This window comes from Miniopterus natalensis, chromosome 1, assembly GCF_054644295.1.
Source record: "Miniopterus natalensis isolate mMinNat1 chromosome 1, mMinNat1.hap1, whole genome shotgun sequence".
Classification (NCBI taxonomy): Eukaryota; Metazoa; Chordata; class Mammalia; order Chiroptera; family Miniopteridae; genus Miniopterus; species Miniopterus natalensis.
The window spans coordinates 39,582,428-39,601,868 of NC_142081.1; the positions used below are offsets into that span (position 1 = coordinate 39,582,428).

Sequence of the window (19,441 nt, forward strand, 5' to 3'; positions counted from 1 at the left end):
GGTCAGGGCACATGCCCAGGTTGCGGGCTCGATCCCCAGTGGGGGGCGTGCAGGAGGCAGCCGATCAATGACCCATCATTGGTGTTTCTACCTCTCTCTCCCTCTCCCTTCCTCTCTCTCTGAAACCAATAAAGATATATTTAAATAAATAAATAAATAAATAAATAAATAAATAAATAAATAGAGAGAGAGAGAGAGAGGAAGAGAGAGCAGAAGGGAGAAAGAGAGAGAGAGAAACATCAATCAGTTGCCTCCCATATGCTCCCTGACTGGGGATCGAACCTGCAACCTAGGTATGTGGCCTGACCAGGAATTGAACCTGCAGCCTTTTGGTGTATGGGACTACATTCTAACCAACTGAGCCACCCGGCCAGGGCAAGGCCATGAAGAACTAAACTAGACTCCAACAAATCAACTCAGGTATTCCACAGAGTCTTCATTGGGTAGGGCTGGCACTAGAAGACCTGAAGTCCCTGCAAAGTCAAGAGGATGTGATATATTTGAACAGAGCCTCTCTTGTCCACCCCACATACCTGCTGGTGACTAAAGATGTCACAGATTCCAGGAGGGATTGGCACATTGGCGCTGGCAAAGACCCGTTTACTTCCAGACTTGGTGCTATAAAGATGAGCTATTTCAGGCTCTGGGCCCAGGATGGGTATGTCTAACATATCGGCCACGGCCAAGTCATCTCTGTGCAGGAGCCCGCTGACAATGTAGGCCTCTTTTCCGCAGATGAGATTTTTTATTCTTTTGATGGCCTTGGGACTATACTTCAGGTGAGTGGCCAGGCACATATGATGCTTCTGGGGGAAGAGCATATTACTCTTGTTAAAAGGTGTTCTTTTTCTAGTCCACGCACCTAATTTATAATGTTGCACACAATAAATGCATTATTAATAGCAGGCTGGGTTATGACCTATCCTGTTGTTTAGCAGTTTAAATTGATAAAAGCTGTTGGGGTGAGGCTCTATAATCGCTCACATCTTTAGTGTGTTGGAAATAGGCTCACTGGGAATAGAACTAATTACTACACATCTGTATTTATTTGATCCACGTGGAATTATCCTTCTGTCAGAAGGAAAAGAGGCTGGCGGCCTTTGGATAATAGTGATTCATCTCTGCAACACTTCTGGCATGGTTTAACACTAAGGCGCCTGGAAAATCGATACCCAAAATGAAGAAAAACGCCCCATAGTGTTCTTCACTGTGCACGACTCCTAACCTGGCAACTCTTTAAATGATTTGGTAGGAAAAAAGCACTTGGCTTGATGCTCTCTTTCTAAAGTTCTGCCACAAAGTCCATTTCAGAGACTATGTACCTTTATAATGATTATCATGGTTCTTGGCCAGTAACTGTGGAGAGGATTCATGGATGAAAATATTTGAAAGCTTCAGCAAGACACAAGCTCATTTTTCAATGGAAAAGCCTTTTACTTTTTATTATTTAGACCCAGCTCAGCAATACGTGTGACTGTCTCATTGAATTAAATAAATAATTCTGGCATGTCTAATAGGGGCTGAGGACAGAGCCAGATGGTCATCACACACCAAACGAATACAATCGTGTTTCTGCATTCAAGGAGTGGGACACAAATGAGCACTGTTAATGCATAACTAATACAAAGCAGAGAGAGGCCATAAAGAACTACAGAAGGCCCTGGGGGCATGGAGAAGGGGGGCAGAGTACACATGCTGTTGGGAAGAGCCGAAAAGGCAAATTACTAATTCTCCTTGGGCCTCAGTTTCTTCACCTGTGAAATGAGTATTGTACTAGAACTCATCTCATAGGGATGTTGTGAGGATAAATGAGATAATGCACGTAAAACATAGTGCCCTGGACATAATAAGCACTTAATGAATGTTAGCTACTATTATTGTGAAAGAGGTTGGGGTAGAGGTGAATTTTGAAGGATGGGTGATATTTTATCAGGTGAGGATGGGCATGGGAAAGACATTAGCCAAGGATGAACTACGAGAAGCCAAGCTCATGCTTACTTTCTCTAGAGAAGGCTGGGCTTAGGTGTCCAACAATTCTGGCTTGGAATCCAGCTCTATCATTTATAAGCTATCTGAACTTGGGCAAATAACTTAGACTCCCTGAGCCTAAGTTTCTCCATCTGTTAAATGGGAATAAAAATACCCATTTGCTGGGTTGCTCTAAGGATAAAACAAGGTCATGAATGTAAACACCTATTATAACGCATGGCATTGAGTTGCTGTTCTGTAGATGATGGTACTTGTTATTACAGAGGAAACTCTCTTTTTAAAGTCATTAAAATGTCATGCAAATAATATAATGCAAGATGCCAGAGTGTCAGGGAGTTCAAGGCAGCTTATAGACTAGCACCTACTCCGCCAGTTCTAGTCTAAATTATCTACTCAACATGGCAAGAAAATGTGGAGAAATATCGAGCAACCGTTTCTGGGAGCGTCAGTGTACCAGTGTGCACGCTGTTGTGGGTGTAACCACCGCTGGGTACGGGAGAAAGAGACTGCGGAGAGCCCCGGGACTTCAGTCCTGCCTGACTTTGTCACGTGCAAGGTGATTCAGAAAACGCAACCTTTCTGAGTCTCAGGCCCCACATTCAAACGAAGGGTTGGACTAGACGTCGCTAGGGCCCTTCCAGCTCTGAAGTCAGGTTTCCTTTCAAACCAGAGCTCTTCTGGGCTTATTGCTTAATGAGTTGAGTTTCTGCTTGGGATGTTGAAAAAGCTTTGAAAATAGATAATGGGATGGTTGCCCAACAATGTGAATGTGCTTCATGTCGCCGAACTGTACACTTAAACTGGTTTCAATGGTAAATTCTATGTTATGTATACTTTGTTCCACCCCCCACAAAGAGAAAAACCAACCCAGAGGTCCTCTGAGAGGAGGCTCTATTGGTTTCCCCTACCGGGCCCTTCCTCCAGAGGGGCGTTCTGCCCTGAGCCCCTTAGGCCCGTGCTTCGTGCCGCGCCTGCCGTGACTAAGGCCCGTTTCCTCCGCCTGCTGCGAATGCGGTTCCCGGCTGCCCAGCGTTCCGTCGGAGGTGGCTGCTAGCAGCGCCTCCTGAGCTTGTGTTTCCCGTCTGGTTGGTCACTGTCTTTCTCCCTTGTTTATTTCATTCCTTTCTTTCCCCACAAATAATTCCAGTTGAGAAATGTAAAAATGTTAAATGTCTGGGAGAACTGGTGACTTGAGTCACAGTGTACGTGGTGGGCTTTTCAGGGCACCCAGAAGAGCGCTTCAAGGTGACAGTCCTATCATGTTAAGTTCACAAGGTTAAAGCATTTTGACATGTATTCTCTCATCTGATCCATGCCACACGGTACCAATCAACGTCCCCTCTTTGGGAGATGAGGAAACTGAGGCTCAAGTGATTTGCCTGAAGTGACACAGCTAGGAAAGGGCCGAGGTAGGATTTAAACCCAGGTCTTAGCACAGTTGCCATGCCACAGCTGCCAAGTCTCTTCCGTTTTACAGATTGAGGACTTAGGGCCCGGGGGGTTTATGAGGTGTGATGAGGGGAAGTCAGATGCAGCAACAGAATGCAATGTTCAGGTTCCGAGCATTTCTCCAGCCAGGGCGCATTTCTGTCTCCTCTCGGTCTGCTGATCTCCACTGGCAAGTATTCTACCTGACCCTATATTACAGTCATCTGTGGGCGTGCCACCTTCGGGCAAGATGGTGCCCTAACATTGTGTTCAATATGTATTTAATAAAGATTTGAACAGGAGTGAGTGGCAGAGAACACATTACTGACTGCAGGTCTTATAAGGCCATTTAGAGAAAATCTGTATCATTAGATGCATGCAGTGGGTTAACACAGCTGACAAAAATCGAAAATGTTCCTAATTTTATAGCATTATATGCATTTAATTTATCATCACTGATTTTTTTTTGACCTGAGACAAAAGGTAGTTGCTTAGGATGTCTTCATAAACATTAAAATGTTCAAAAATAGACACAAAGACTTTATAGTACCACTTTGTTCCCATTACAAATTCAAACACTGTAGAGTAACTTGGAGAGATGTACAAACAGATTTTTGGCACACTTTAAAAAATCTCCTCAAAGCCATCCATTTGAATGAAAATCAGCGCTGATACAATCTCTCCAACCCATTAAAAAGAAAAGCAATAACTAAACATGAGCAGGAACTGATTTGGAAGTGAGAGCTTAATTTTTGTATTCTAAAAAGTTGATTGCCTGTGAGTGATGACTCAAAATAACTTAAACGTAAACTATGAGAAGTATTAAAATGTACTTAAAACATCCCCTACTTGTTTGTACTCACAACGATGCAAACCTCAATTCTGAATGAGACTCAGGGCACTGTGACTGCTCACTGCCTCTCTCCTGCCTGAAAGCCCGACCGGGCCGGGAGGGGTCCCTTTCTCGGGCCACAGGATTACAGACTGGGAAGGGCCTGGAAGGGATCCAACCCACCGCCTCGCTTATAGACGGAGAACAGAGAGCAGAGAGGCAGGGGGCTTGCCCAGGCCACATGGGCCTCCAGGAGCAAAGCAGTCATTCCAGTCTAGGACCGTGCTCTGGGGTCAGACAGATTTAGGCTCACACTCTGGCCCCACTAGTAACTTTGAACTAGAAAAATGAGTCTTGGTTTTCTTGGCATAGGAGATTGATCATTTCTGTCTTGCTGCATTGTTCTGAGGATCAAATGAGAAAATGTATCTAAGCATTTGGTACATGTTAGTTCACTCACTTTCCTTCTCCCAAACTAGCGCCCCTTCCCCATGCCATGCCTCTTCTATGTAGATGGGCACTTAAGATGCGCAGAAACTCCTTATTAGCAATTATCTGGAGAAACTCAGGAAATTACCTACACACTAATGACAGTTTTTCTTCCTTGCTTCCTAAGGCCACAGTAACTCTGCCATTGAGGCCAGGGGCTGGCTGGGAAGCACCAAGGCAATCCTTGCATTGCTTGTGGATATTGGGAGGTTCCTAAGAGTATAAGTAAGTGGCGATGATTTATTCCCCCATCTTTTCTTTTGCTTGTCCCTCCTTCCGCTGGCTTTGCCTTTCCCTTCCATAGCCCAGTGGTGCCAGTGAAACAGAAGGCTTTCAGGGGAGCATTAAGGTATCCAGTTATTAAAAAATAACATGTTCATCTTGGTAGAAGGGCAAATTCACTGAGTGTACCAGCAAAGTAGAAGTGCTATGACAGCCTTCCTAGCCCTGGCAGGCCTTTTGGGGGGGTTGGGGGTGTCAAAATTTTGGCGCATCCAAAGGGTTAATGGGTAGTAACTCAATGCATAGATACTTCCTACATAAAGCATGCAATCAGTTTCTCTGGCTATAGACTGAGAGTTGACTTTGGTGCATCCCACTTGTGAATGGAGAGCTATCTTTATTAGCAAATTCAGACCCTTGATTATATACATTAAAAAAGTCTCCTCGAAATTGCATAGTTCATTAGGTATTAAAATATTGGTTGTTTAATGTGGGAAGTTTGAATTCTTGTTGAGAGAGAGTTCACGTCAAGCCATGTCTTGCACTGCCTTGTTCTGGAACACTGCTCTTGTGGTTCCATGAATTTCCCAAAAGCTCTTGTTTCGGGTTGTAATTTCACCCAGAATTCTTTCCATTCATTGAAAATCAATACAAGTTTAAAAAAAAAATCAGAAACTTATTCATTATGAACCATGTGATATGGTCAATAAGACCAAATTCCCGTGGGGGTGGGGGTGGAACCAAAACCATGGATTCAGAAGGAATCCCAGTGTGGAAGTCAGAACACAGGGGCCCTGGTCTAGATTCCGTCCCAAACTAGCTCTGTGACCATGGGCAGGCCCGGCCTTCCTCTGCCTTGACGTCCTCCACACAAAACAAAAAAGGAATCGCAAATGTTAAAAATTCACGTAGTTGGTGGTGCCGCCCAACAACCTCCATTAGGCTTCAGCTCGAGAGAAACTGGGAAGGGGCAGCTCGACTAAGTCTGAAAGTTAAACTGGGATATTTATTTCCTACTGTCCAACTAGTCGTCTAATCAGTAAAGCTGTTAAACTTGCAATAATATTTCACTGATGTGCACCAGAGCGTTGCAAGTTATAAAATTTCCAATTTAATTTTACTGCATCCCTGAAGCAGTAGTAATTAGAAGACAAACTCACAGGGAAGATCTCTATAGCTTCGGGGGTGATAATTTTGAACCTGTTCTGCAGGTCACTTCTGTCCTCCAGGTTCCCCGATTTGACAGCTGCCTGCAGACTCAGGAGCCTGTTGTAATACAGCAGTAACTCGTGACTCATTTGGTGGGAGCAGATGTAGATGACGCTGACATTGGCATCTGAAAGCAACAGGCACAGTGTTAATCACTGGTCCAAAGGTAACCGACATCATGAACTCTGGCATCGGACTGACGCGGTGCAGTTTACAGTAAAGCGCATACCCAAAGCCACTCTGAAGTTCATTTAGGTCGGTTTTGTACAGATCTTAGCAACATAACTGGATTTGGGGCACTTCAGCATTTCTCTAAAGAAAAGATAAATAGCACTACCACCAAAAAAAAGGACGCGATGGTTCTTCCAGAAGGAGGGCTGAGAGGTGCCATGGAAGCAGACTTTCAGATAATTATAGGGAGCCAGCCCCGGAACTCCCATTAACATCAATGGGAATTGCATACTGCTTAAAAAGTTTATCCCATTAGCTTCAGTAAATTATGAAACAGAGCTATTAACTTTAGAGAGCTGATGAAATGGCAATTTCTTATTCTGCCTGGACTTGGCAGGGCCAATTCAGGGACTGTCCTGTTCAAGTGAACGGTGTGATTATGACCCCAGCAATGATTATTTCAGGAGACCAACCTTCTCCCTGCTCCGTTCCCAAAGAGGAGCAGATTAATTATATAGGATGTCTAGTGATTCTTGGTTTAAAGGAAACACTGTCTTAATTTAACTGTTCTGAAGATGTCCTTCTTATTCTGTACTTAGAAAGAAATCCTAATTAAATATCCCGCCCAGATGGAATAGTCAGATGAGATGACCCACTCCAGACTGCAAAATATTTTAAGGAGTATGGACAGTAAATCAGCAGCCAATAAAGTCATTCATTCATTCACTCACTCATTCATTCATTCATAAAATAACTGACCGGTAGGGGCAAAGCACTTGACAGGACATGGAGGAAATACAGGAATCAAAGCAACTGAGGCGCTGCCTGTGTGGAGCAACCATTTCACGGGGCGTGGGGAGGCTCAGAGGAGGGAGCTCTGTAACCGTCTCCTCGGTGAGGCAGGGCGGGGAGGGGATTTTAAGACGCCTCTGTTAGTTTTGGCAGAACATACAGAGCACAGACTGATTAAATTCTAGCTCAGCTGCCTAGGGACCCTGGGTACGTTATTTAACCTTTGTAAGCATTGGTTTCTGCGTCTGTAAAATGGGGAATAAAGTCACCTGAGGCATTGAGAACAGTTAAATAGTTTTAGAGAGTATTAAATGAAAGAATACATTACATATATTTATAAATGGGGTGGGCAAACGTAGATTTACAAATATTCGTACGGAAAAAGACATGCAGGCTATGATTATTACAATAGCTTAATTAACACTGTGTTTTGCATACTCAAAACTCAAACCTACTTTTGCCAACCCCTGTATATATATGGCACTCGGTGCTGTATCTGGCACATAGTAGGTGCTCAGCGAACAGTACAAAAGCAGGGATCTCCTCCACAGCTCAGCCTGCCCAGGCCAGCCCACAGTTATTCCCCCTCTGGCCTCCACTCCTGTGCTCCTTTTAACCCAGTGCCTCAAGATCTAACACGATAAAGCCGTGCCCTCTGTTGTTGTGTCTTATTGATCTTGTCTTTCCAAACTCCTCAAAGGCAGGCTGTATACTCTTTCTTATATTTCCACGAGCCCTGGGACAGTGTGGAGTATGCAGGAGGCACTCACTAAATACTTGTGGGGTGACTGCAGGGATCTGGGAGAACAGAGATTTTGGAAGTGGAAAGTCTCACCCCCACAGTGAGCTCCACAGCCCACCGGAGAAACCCTCCCCCCCGCCGCCCCCCCCCCCCCCCCCCCCGCCCGAGACAAGCGCTTGTGGCTGGAAGCATTGTCTTCCGAACTAACCTGGTGCTGGGCCCACAGTAGGTGCTCATGTAAGTGGCTCCTATTTAATTTTGGAATCAAGATGCCACATAAACCTCAACATAAATTAACTTAGGAGACAGTGGTTAAATGACTTCTACCCAATTGCTGATTGATCAAATTATCCCAAATCTTTTGTTTTCAAAAAGAGACTAGGGCCTTACCAAACTAGTGGTTTTAAAAACACCAGCATTGCCTGGCCAGGTGTGGCTCAGCGGTTGAGCATTGACCTAGGATCCAGGAGATCGAGGTTCGATTCCCGGTCAGGGCACATGCCCGGGTTGCAGGCTCCATCCCCAGTTGGTGGCATGCGGGAGGCAGCCGATCAATGGCTCTCTCATCATTGAGGTTTCTCTCTCTCCCTCTCCCTTCGTCTCTCTGAAATCAATAAAGATAAATAAAAACACTAGTATTTTTTTAAGTGTTGAAAAAGGTCATAACAAATGAAAATAACTTAAAGGCTCCATAACAGAAAACTAAATTTTTCTTGGGAAAAAATTTCTAGGTTACAAATGATAACACATCATGTTGCTAACTTTACCTTTCCTGGTCATTTCTGGCAAAGGAATACATATCACTAACACTAATATCCAGTATCAGTGTGGCTTGACTGTGAATCTATAAACGTTCAAAATTGATAGGTAATTTTGGAAAGGAATTAATATGAAAATGAAGATTGCTTTGATTGCTAAGCAATAGTCAATATCAATCACTCCTGCTTAACTCGTCTAGGAATTGAAAATACTAGCCATTGGGTCTGCACCTGACATCTGACTTCACAGCCAATATGTGAATGACAAGTCTTATAAACATGATCAATCAGATTATCTTTATTTCCCCTGAATAAACAGAAAAAATCAGCACCCTTTACTAGGAATTAATGGAATAAAAGCAAAGATAATCATATAAAGTACAGCATAAGGAATATAGTCAATAATATTGTAATAACTATGAATGGTGTCAGAGAGGTACTAGAATTAGCAGGGCGATCACTTCATAAGATATATAAATGTCTAATGACTGGGTTATACATCTGAAACTAATATAACATAAAAAAATTAAAAAGATAATTTATTCTTCCACAAAATTATTACTATTTTCCTAGTTTCTTATTTTTATTTCACAGTCAAGTACCTTTTCTATCTTCTAACTACTATTTCTAAGCTTTCATCACTCCTCTTGAGAGGTTTAGGATTGCCTTGCTATGTCATGAAGGTAGTGTACCAAGAAAAGGCATCTGGTTCGTAATCTCTTAAAAATGTTCATATTAGCAATATTTCCCACTGCAGGTAGACCTAGACTGAATTATTGAAATATTTAAAATAGAAGCTTAATACTTTCAAGTCTTTTCTAATAGTGAGAATCTTTTGTAAAGAAATTCTTTGGCGATGGTTTGTACTATATAGAGAGGGTGTATAAAAAGCTAAGAAAAAAATTAATTCAAATAAATTAGAGCAAAGTCTGCCCTCTGCTGCACTTCAGTGGTTTCCACTGGGTCAGGTTTTTAGTTGAAATAGCTCAGCACTAACAAATCAATCTCAAGTCATTAAATTTATTTTTGTAATGCTGAAAAACAATATTAGTGCCTAGATAATAGATTAAAGCAATTACGCTATTATTATTTTAGGACACTGTAAATTTCTAGTACTGATGTATTTTTGTTACTAAATGGCATTTATAAAATAATAATGATGCTGAAATATATGTGAATCATGTAAAGTATGCCATTCCGGGGAGCCAGCTAAGTTGGTCGTTGAAAATTTAAAATCCTTCTTTGTTTTGCTTAAATAAGGGCCAATGCAATTATATTTTAACAAAACGAAGATCTTATTTGGTAACTAATAAAAACCTAGTTTTTGTTTAACCTTGAATTTTGGCTATTTCATCCCAAACGGATCCATCGCATTGCCCAGCCTTTGCAGCCTTTATTCTTTAAGCCTAACCCGGGCCCAGCTTCGAAAGGCATCAGCCGAAGCCGCCCAGTTCCTGCGCCCTCTGCCCCGGTCCGGGTGGGGCTGGTTCAGAACTGACCAAACCAGCACTGGAACTTGGCTTCACAAAGATGCATCTCTCACTCAAGGTTTGCATTTCTAAGAATTTCCTCTACTAGGTGTCTCCTGCTTTCTAATAACTAGATGCTATATATTTAAATAAAAGCTTCTTTTAAAAATCTATCTTCATTTCCCTCTCATTCTTATAATGAAGACATAATGCTTTTGATTTCTGATACCACCTTCCACTCATTTCCCAGATAATGTAACAGTCAATATTGACACAAAAATGTTCACTCCCTGCAAGCTTTGGTAAATGAAGAAGATTTGGGGCTCTAGGAGAGAAATCCTTATCCAAACCCGCAGCAAAGAGAGTTTAGAAAACTACCCAAGTAAATTAACTACCCAAGTTAAAGAGGTCATTTTTAAATTCAAGTTGCCTTCACCGTAAATCTGTTCTTTAAAACAAAACATTCAATTGCCCTGCAAGTAAATTAGAAATCCAAGCCTTTTCCTTATAGAGAGAAAAAAAAAGAAAGAAAAAAAAGAAACCCCCCCCCCCAAAATCATTTTATCAACATCCACTGATAAACATTCCAAAGAGTCATTTGTGGAAAAGTATTTACTGTACCTAAGATGTCACACAGCCGCCCCAGCTGCATGTTCTGCTGTGTGTTGAAGTCGGCAATATGATGTCGCACAGGCTGGGAATATCCTAAAAGGCAGACAAGGTGTCAAAACCCAGAAAGAGCAAGTCAGTGAGGCAACGTGGCACATGAGGAGCTCGGTGTCACAGTTCACGTTGCCAGGGAAGGGTCTTCTCTGGAGCATCTTGCAGAAAACACCTCACTGCTAGGAGTGGGGTCCTGGCTTCCCAGGGGACTAAGCACTACTCCGGGAGATGTGCTAAGCAGCATTTTCTGCAACAGAGAGAGGTTCATATTTTTCAATACCAGCAAAGCTGCTGGCAATCAGGGTTATGAAAACACGGGGGAAATTTCTGACATTTAACACGAACATTCAAAACAGCATGTAAGAAAATCATGCTCAAGTTTTTAAAAATGATCTTGGCTTTTAAACTCATGCTTCCTATGGGGCATTTTGAAGACATGCCCCAGGATCATTCTAGACTGACACACAGATTTCAGAGAAGCCCCTTGCTATCAGAAATATGTGTTTAAGTGATTCTAAATACTGAAGAAATACGTTTCTTCTCACATAGTCAAAAAGACTTTTAACCTTTAAAGGGCAATAAAGGTTCCTGGGGTTAGTGTAGTGTTTTATCAGTACTAATGAAAGTCCTGCCAGTTGCCTTCATGTCCAGTGGAAACAGAGCAGAAGGAAAACACACATGGGTTATTATTGTCCAAAAATCTTCCACAAAAACAAACAACAGCAGCAACACTTCCTGCAGATATTTCAGGGTTAAAAAAATATAAGTGAGTGAAAACATGAACTTAAAAGGCATGCATACTCACAATTAGGCATAATTGCTTATATGAAATTCAGCAACTGTAGGTGCAACTTCGAAAAAAAATTAAATTGCTTTTCACATTTTGAAGAAATGCTTCAATGCCTCCTTGTGGTTAGTGAGCCCAAACACATGTTTCAAGTTAAACTGCTATAGATAAAGTGATTTTAAGTACTGCGTCTTTGAGATGTGGCACAGACTTCCTTTTCAGCATAAGGAAAACTATAGCAATTCAGGCAACAGGGCTTCAGATCAAATGAACTCTGATAATTAGCTCTTTGCTTTGATGTCAGTGTTTAAACACTAGACAACGTCTGGAAATTAAATGAGTTTACAATTCATCTGAAAGTCTCCCTTTGGCTTTATGCAGATAAACTAACTAAAAAGGCAGAAGGCCAAATGGGTTGTTTGAATTATTTTTGAAATATTATTAAATTCTAAAATAATTTGGGGAACCATTTGGGGAACCACAGAATATGAAAATTAATATAGACAGCTACAAACAATGCTGTCTTGGTGTGTGGCTGCAATATTGTAACTCGGGATTTCACATATGTATAATTCTATCTATATTCAAATAGATGTTTGGAAAGAGGTATTGTGGATAACTTATATATCAAGAATATAAGAAGGCAGGAAAAAAGTGCCTAAAGAAATAAGGTATGAATAAGAAAAGTGCCTGAGAGCATTCCATGAACGCATTTCCTTTCAAAAGTAAAGATAAAAGGCAGTGTGAGATATCTCATTAAGATGATGTCCAATTTAAAATATAAAGGCTGTCTGATCACTTTCTTACCACATATGCAGCACAGGAACGAATATGCCTGTGTTTCAATCAAGTGCTTGAGGTTAGTTTTCCAACAGATTATTTAGTACCTCTGTTGCCACTCATCAAGGACGCATGTAAAGTATCTACGCAGAATTATGATAGAATCGGTTACTCAGTTAACCCTACAAACACATCCATTTTAAAGAATTGTACGTTACCAATCTCAGAACATTGTTATAGAGAATCATATGAAGTAACAGGTATGAAAGCATTTTGTAAACTGCAAAGTGCTGTGTAAACATAAGGTATTTTAATGCTGTGAGGTACGTGCACTTCCAAAGCTCATGAGAACAACAAAAAATTCTGTGTATGTTGCAACGAATGCGACAGACCATTCTGCTTGGACAAGAGGCAATGCAATGCGCAGTGCCATCAGCGGAGCAGATGTTGGGAGTCAATTTTTAAAAAATCAGATTCATTCTTATGTTTTGTATATTCACAAAGTACATGTGTTGACTCGAGGTGAAAAGACCTCATCGATGCTGATGGCATATATGAAATACAATAGAGACTTAACCAGAAACCATCCACAAGGCTGCTGTGGCCTTGGGGACTTCAGCAGACATGCCCAGTGGCAATGAGGCATCAAAGTTTGGAATGTAATCTACAAAGATGGGATACTTCGAAGGTCAGACTGGAAACACTGGAGGAGTTTTGGGAGACCATTTACTTCTACCCTGTCATGTTACAGACAGGGAAACTCGGGGGAAGTGCCTTGTTTCTTGCCCAAGGTTGCATAAACCTACGAATTATTATATAGCTTAGATACTACAGATTTAGCTCTTGTGACAAATGTGGTTACATAAAATAAGACAAGATTCTCCAAGTGTGAGTAGAGAACTCCAGAAGGGACAAAAAGCCTCTGCCTCTTTTCTGACTTTTATTTTCAATTTTTGTGACAGGCAGAAGAATGGCCCTCCAAAGATGTCCATGTCCCCACTCCTGGAACCTGTGAATATGTTAGGTTACATGGCAAAGGGGAAGTAAAGTTGCAATGGAATTAAGGTTGCTAATCAGCTGACCTTAGACTAAGGAGATAGCCCTGGATTATTTGGCTGGGCCTGTGTAAGCAACGGTCTTTAAAAGTGGGAGAGAGAGGGAGAAAAGTAGAGAGTTAGAGATGTGACTACAGAAGACAGGCTCAGAGAGATGCAGCCGTGCTGGCTTTGGGGATGGAGGAAGGGGGCCAAGGGCTCTCCTTGTTAATCCCTTCGTGGGTGGCTTCTGAAAGCCGGAAAGAATAAGGAGATGGGTCATCTCAGAGCCCCCGGAAAGGAACAAGCCTGCCCACACCTCGGTTTTAGCCCTTTCAGACTTCTGAACTACAGGACTGTAAGGCAGTAACACTTGTATTGTCTTAAGCCACTAAGCTTGTCGTAACCTGTTACAGGGTGATAGAAACCAATATGACTCTCTGTCTCCCTTACCCCCAGCCCGCACCCCCTCTCTCAGATATTCCGCTGCTCTTTCACTCTCACCGAAAGGTGCGGGAAGGCCAAGCTCCCTAAGAAGAGCTCAGAATAGGCATTAGGTAAGTGGTGGTGGTGTTATGATTATTTTTTCTTTCTTAACTTCAGCTGAGCCAGAATGAAATTCTCTAAAGGAATCTCATTTAAATGTAGAGAAATTATTATTACAAACATAAAATTATATTTGAGTTATCAAAGTACAGTTCTTTTTTTAAAAAAAATATATCTTTATTGATTTCAGAGAGAGGGCAGGAGAGGGAGAGGGAGAGAGAGAGAGAAACATCAGTGATGAGAGTCATTGATCGGCTGCCTCCTGCACGCCCTCAACTGGGGATGGAGCCCGAAACCCGGGCATGTGCCCTGATGGAGAATCGAACCCGGATCTCCTGGATCCTAGGTCGATGCTCAGCCGCTGAGTGACGGCCGGCCGGGCCCGAGAAGGGGTTTAAAACTGACTTCTGGTTACTGCGCAGCTCCCGTCCCTCTGATGCCCTGGCCCGAGACAGCAGGGAACCGTGCCTCCGTCTGAGGGCCTGCAGCAGCAGTTCTCAGCCTTTTCCCCACTTGGAAACACGTGACAGGAAGTGTTCAAATGTGTCACACACTGCTGGTCACACACAGTAGAGAAGCAACAGTAACTCCATCCCTTTCTCTTCACTCAAGAAAGCATAGGAGGGAAGAGAGGCTGATGCTGAGCGAAATAAGCCAGGCAGAGAAAGACAAGCACCACATGATCTCACTCCTGTGTGGACTCTAATGAACAAAATAACCATGAACAAAACAGATCCAGAGACACAGGAGCATGGAACAGACTGAGGGGTCTCAGAGGGAAGGCGGGGGTGGGGGAGTGGGGGGGGAGAGATCAATCAAAGAACTGATATGCGTGTATGTATAATCTATGGACACAGACGTTGGTAGGGGAAGGCCTGGGGGTGGGGCGGATGCGGGCTCGAGGGGGCCAACTGGGGTAAACAGGGGACATCTATAATACTTTCAACAATAAAGATAAATTTTTTTTAAACAAAAGCATACTGGATGCCAGCTGAGCAAGAGTGACATTATTATAGAGATAATCTTGAACTGCTCCAATTCATTAAAAAAGTTAATCCTTAGCCAACTTTGGTATTCTAATAGTAAAAATTTAGGGAAACGTGCGATACTTCAAAGTTGATTGCATGTCAACATATTTTGTCATCTAGAGAAATGTGATCTAGGCATTATGGTTATACCCAGGTTTTAATTACTTGGAAAGTGTGAAAGCACAAGGTACTGAGCTAGGAGATAAGGTATAGCAAGAGAGAAGCCTATTTGGGTTATTTATAGAGTATATCCAGGGCCAGTTTGATGAAAATAAAACAGCTGTGTTTTGGGGGCTGCTGAGGGGAATGAGGGGATTTTGTGATGACTGTGTAGAAAGCACAGGAGGCGCTCAAATATTGGTTGAGTCTTTAAAACATTCTCAAATACAACCTGCCAAATAGATTCTGTGTGCTTCTGAAGACCTTCCTTTCAAAAGGGTGAGGACTTTTTCTTGTTTAAACTTTTTGTCAGTGGCTGGCACAGCACTGCGTGCAACTAATGCCAGTGATTCTTAAAGGGCGGTCTGGGGACCCTGAGGGCTCCCGCAACCCTTTCAGGAGGTTGGCAAGGTCATATTTTCAAAATAATACTAAGATGGTATTTGCCTTTTTCAACCTTATCATCTCATAAAATACAAAAAGTTTACTGATGTGATTTTAGATTTCACATTGCAACTAATACTTAAGAATTACCATTGTAGAGTTCTGGTATAAAATCAAAGAAGAATATACACAATTACATGAAAAGGCTGTAAAAAACATAACATATTCTATTTTCCAAATACTTCGCGGGGTAGGGCCAGGTTTTCTTGATATCCTTCAACTGAAGGAACATATTGCAACAGACTGAATGCAGAAATATATGTAAGAACCCAGCTATGTTCTATTAAGAAATTTGCCAACTTGCCAACCTATGCTACTCTTTTCATTAAATTGTTTTTTGTTTTGGAATAGAAAATAAAGTTTATTTAAATAAAAATATGTTATTTAGGTTAAAATTGGTAATGGATTTATTATTATTCTAAAATAAATATTTTTTAAGCTTCTCAGTTTTTGTTTCTAATGTGGTTGAATATCCATAGCTATACCCTGCTTCAGCCAACACTCTTTAGGGTCCTCAATAATCATTACAAGTATAAGTTTGAGGACTGCTGAACAAATATTTTAATATTTTTCATGAAAATGAAGATGACAAAAATTATAGTTTTATCTTAGTATTTGCAAGACTCTTTTCAGAGCACATGTTAATGGGAAGCCCAGGGGCTGGTGTCACTTGCCAGCCAGTTCAGTGCCGTTTCTGTATTTCACGCTGCAACATCAGACAGCTCCAGACCACTGGGTCAAGTAATGTTACAAGGTCACGGGGCCAACTCTCATCTAACCAGTGAGCGGCTGTTGACTTGATTACTTGGATGAATACAACATGGGGGAATACAAATACGTTTTCATTCTAATTTGGGCTATAAATACACGTGAAAGTTTAAATGTACTTTGTTCCCGATCCCAAAAGAACTGGATATTTCTGGGAAATGCTGCCTGGGAGATCTTGGCAGTTCATCCGTCTCAAGGATTTAGCGTGGCAACCCCGCAGCTCAACTATAGGTTCCATGCTACTTGACGAGACACGTGTTGAAGATCGAAAGTCTGATTCCTCAGCCCTGAGCTGGGAGGAACAGAGTCTCTCTTGTCTCTGAGATGTCAACTCAAAAACGAGACGGTAGAAAGGTGCCCGTGCACTTGCAGTCACAGTAAAAGTGTGACTTCAGACACAATGCTCTTGACTCTGGCCCTCTGCCCCGCCCTGTTCGCAAACGGAGGGGAGCGCAAGTTACCTTCTGGAGGAAGGGAGGGGGGCTAGAAAGCAACTGTCCCATGACCATTCATGGCTTTCTCACTTCAGTGTCTGGACAGCCGTGCACACGGGTAAGTTTTCTACCTTTTAGGCGTTTGTGACAATACAGGGTAGCAGAAAGTGTGGTTTTTCATGAACCTCCCAAGAGCAGGATCTGTAATTTTATGGAATGGAGTACCTTGGAGACCGCTAATTTTGTTTGCCCAAAGGATAATTTGCTGAAATAAAGCAGAGGGGGGAAACGAGCTGAACTATATACCTTGCTTTTAGCCGTTAAATCATTTAGCAGTGAAAGAAAGGATTACACAGAGGAAAGAGAAAACCCCATCTCAGTATATCCCGTGTTTTTGCTTTAAAGAAGGAAGAGAAGTGAGGGAGGAAACTCAACACTGGGGGTTTAATTGGCTGGCAGCGGCCTCATGTACCTGCTCACGGCATCCGAGCCCCATACTTGGCACATCTCATTTAGTGTCAGTATATTTTAAAATGCCACTGAGTTTAAGTGTAGCACCAAATGATGCACTGTAATAAAGATGCACAGGGGTTAAATTAAAAGTGGAGGAAATAACTTGGCCAAAGAAACTGGAAGCAGAATTAGTTTGCAGGTTTTGTTTGGAGCTCTGCTTTTTCTAGAGGAATTAGACTTTTTTGTGGAAGTTCTTTCTTATTTGACTGATAGATTTTGCTTAAAATAGACCCTAGGATTCTATTCCTGCTATGAACTGTAGTAGATTATTTTGCTATAATTATATTTCATTAATAAAAATGATAAAAATATGCAATATCTAATGAAGAGATCAGCCTATATAATCTAGAAAGGATGATTTTTAAAAATTTTATCATTTTATAAAGTTACAAGGCCGATTAGTTTCTTTGGACAATTAATCAATGGCATCCCACCTCTCTTGTTGGTTAAAAATAGCTAAAACTCTCTGTTAATCTAGGAATATTACATAAATTATATAACAGTCAATTGTGTTTCATCACTCCTCCTTTCAAAGAGGTTATTTTACAATGTGTAATTGTCTTTATGATCATATTATCAAGCTGTAGATTTTTAAATACATGATAAATATTTGGTGGTCAAATATTTTCTTAAAAGGCCACCCTTTTTGGTGATGGCTGGTTTGGAGAATGCAATTATTCCTGTGCGTGCAAAACTGCATAAACAAGTAACCAAATGCCCACAACTGCAATATATTATGCAGTTAGCAGCTACTAAATGTTCATTTTTTAGGGTTCAAACAAATCAGTGCAGCCCCAACTGGCTAGCGGCATGGTGTAATAATTTCTAGGGCTAATTCTACACCAGAATTGATTGCAAATTTCCTATGGAAAGAGAGAAAGTGGACAAGGCTGCAACTTGTATTAAACGCCTACCCGAACCTTACACTCCTACCAATAGATTTTGATGACTGAATCCCTCTTAACTCTGGGAACAGAATTACTATATAGAATAGATCGGGGGCCGGGCATGTATTTAGAGATAAATCTGCTTCACTTTCATTCACTTCTATTTCTGTGACTTGTATAGGTGAGTCCCTGGTGCAGGACAAAACAGCCATGTTATGAGTAGTTGGAATCTTCTTCAAGTGTTCCCGAAGGAAGTGGTACACAAGAAAAAGGCACAGCATAATCATTTTTTTAAAAAAGGTATGGTTTGAGACTTATGTCTGTAGGACAAGTAGGAGATGACAGTTTAATGTTACTCAAAATTAATTTGATGTCCACAAGCCATTTTATAAAACCTAAAGTATAGATTGTAGAAACAAATCCTACTTTATCAAAGCCCAAGTGTAATGCTTGTGTGAAAGTGTGTAATTGAGCTTTTTAAGTGCTTAGTTGAGAAAACCGAGCTTGTTCTTTTCTCTAGGAGAAGACATGACTAGCCATTTTTCTTTAAAACGGGTTATTATGTTGTTAACAAACAAAAATTACTGCAATAGGGAAGATTTTCAGATTTAAACAGTATGTATAATCTAGAAGAAAGCTAGTTTTAACATCAGATTTAAAATAATGCTTTCTAATATGTTTCTGACCAGGTTATTTTTCTACTTAATTTGTAGTCAGCAAGCCCTTTTGACATTTTAAGATATTTTCATTAAAAATTTTTTTATTACCCGGTTTAGATCACTGACCATTCTTTTCATAATTTTACCTCTTTGGGGGCTCCTTTCTATCAGGCTGCTCTGCAGGGCTGATTGCATTGGGGTTTTGAAGAGTCAGAGGTGGGGGTATAGGAGAGAAGACGTTTGTGGAAATTGTATCTGCAGTACTTTGTGCTCATCAACACTGCAAAGTGGAGGGTCTTGTTTCTATTTCTAGTGTTGGAAAACATGGAGAATACAAAACAAAATTTCCCACGTAATATCAGGTCAGGTCCACAATTCGTTGAAGAAGCAAAAGGTTCCTGCACCTCGTTCTGAAGACTTGAGTCAGTTAATTGGGTCTGCAATTAGCCTCTCTGGTTGCAATCAATTACAAGTGCAATTTCTGTGTGTGAGCTAATTTCGTGTGCAAAAAGAGGTACCCCCAAAACAAAAGCCTAAGTTCAGATGAAATCCAGATCTGTTTGCCTCACGTACATCTTAAGAAGGAACTAATTTCTTCCATGAGCCATAAAGACCAAAACTAAAAGGCTCTCTATAAC

At 41.4% G+C, this 19,441-nt stretch overlaps 1 protein-coding gene across 1 annotated transcript in view; it reads right to left on the bottom strand.

Moving 5' to 3' along the window:
- IQCH (IQ motif containing H) overlaps window positions 1-19,441 on the bottom strand; it is a 113,065-nt gene that overhangs the window by 67,898 nt on the left and 25,726 nt on the right. The window contains 2 exon segments of the mRNA XM_087814423.1: window positions 6,121-6,296; window positions 10,723-10,806. Of these exon segments, the coding sequence (XP_087670549.1) occupies window positions 6,121-6,296; window positions 10,723-10,806 (260 nt within the window).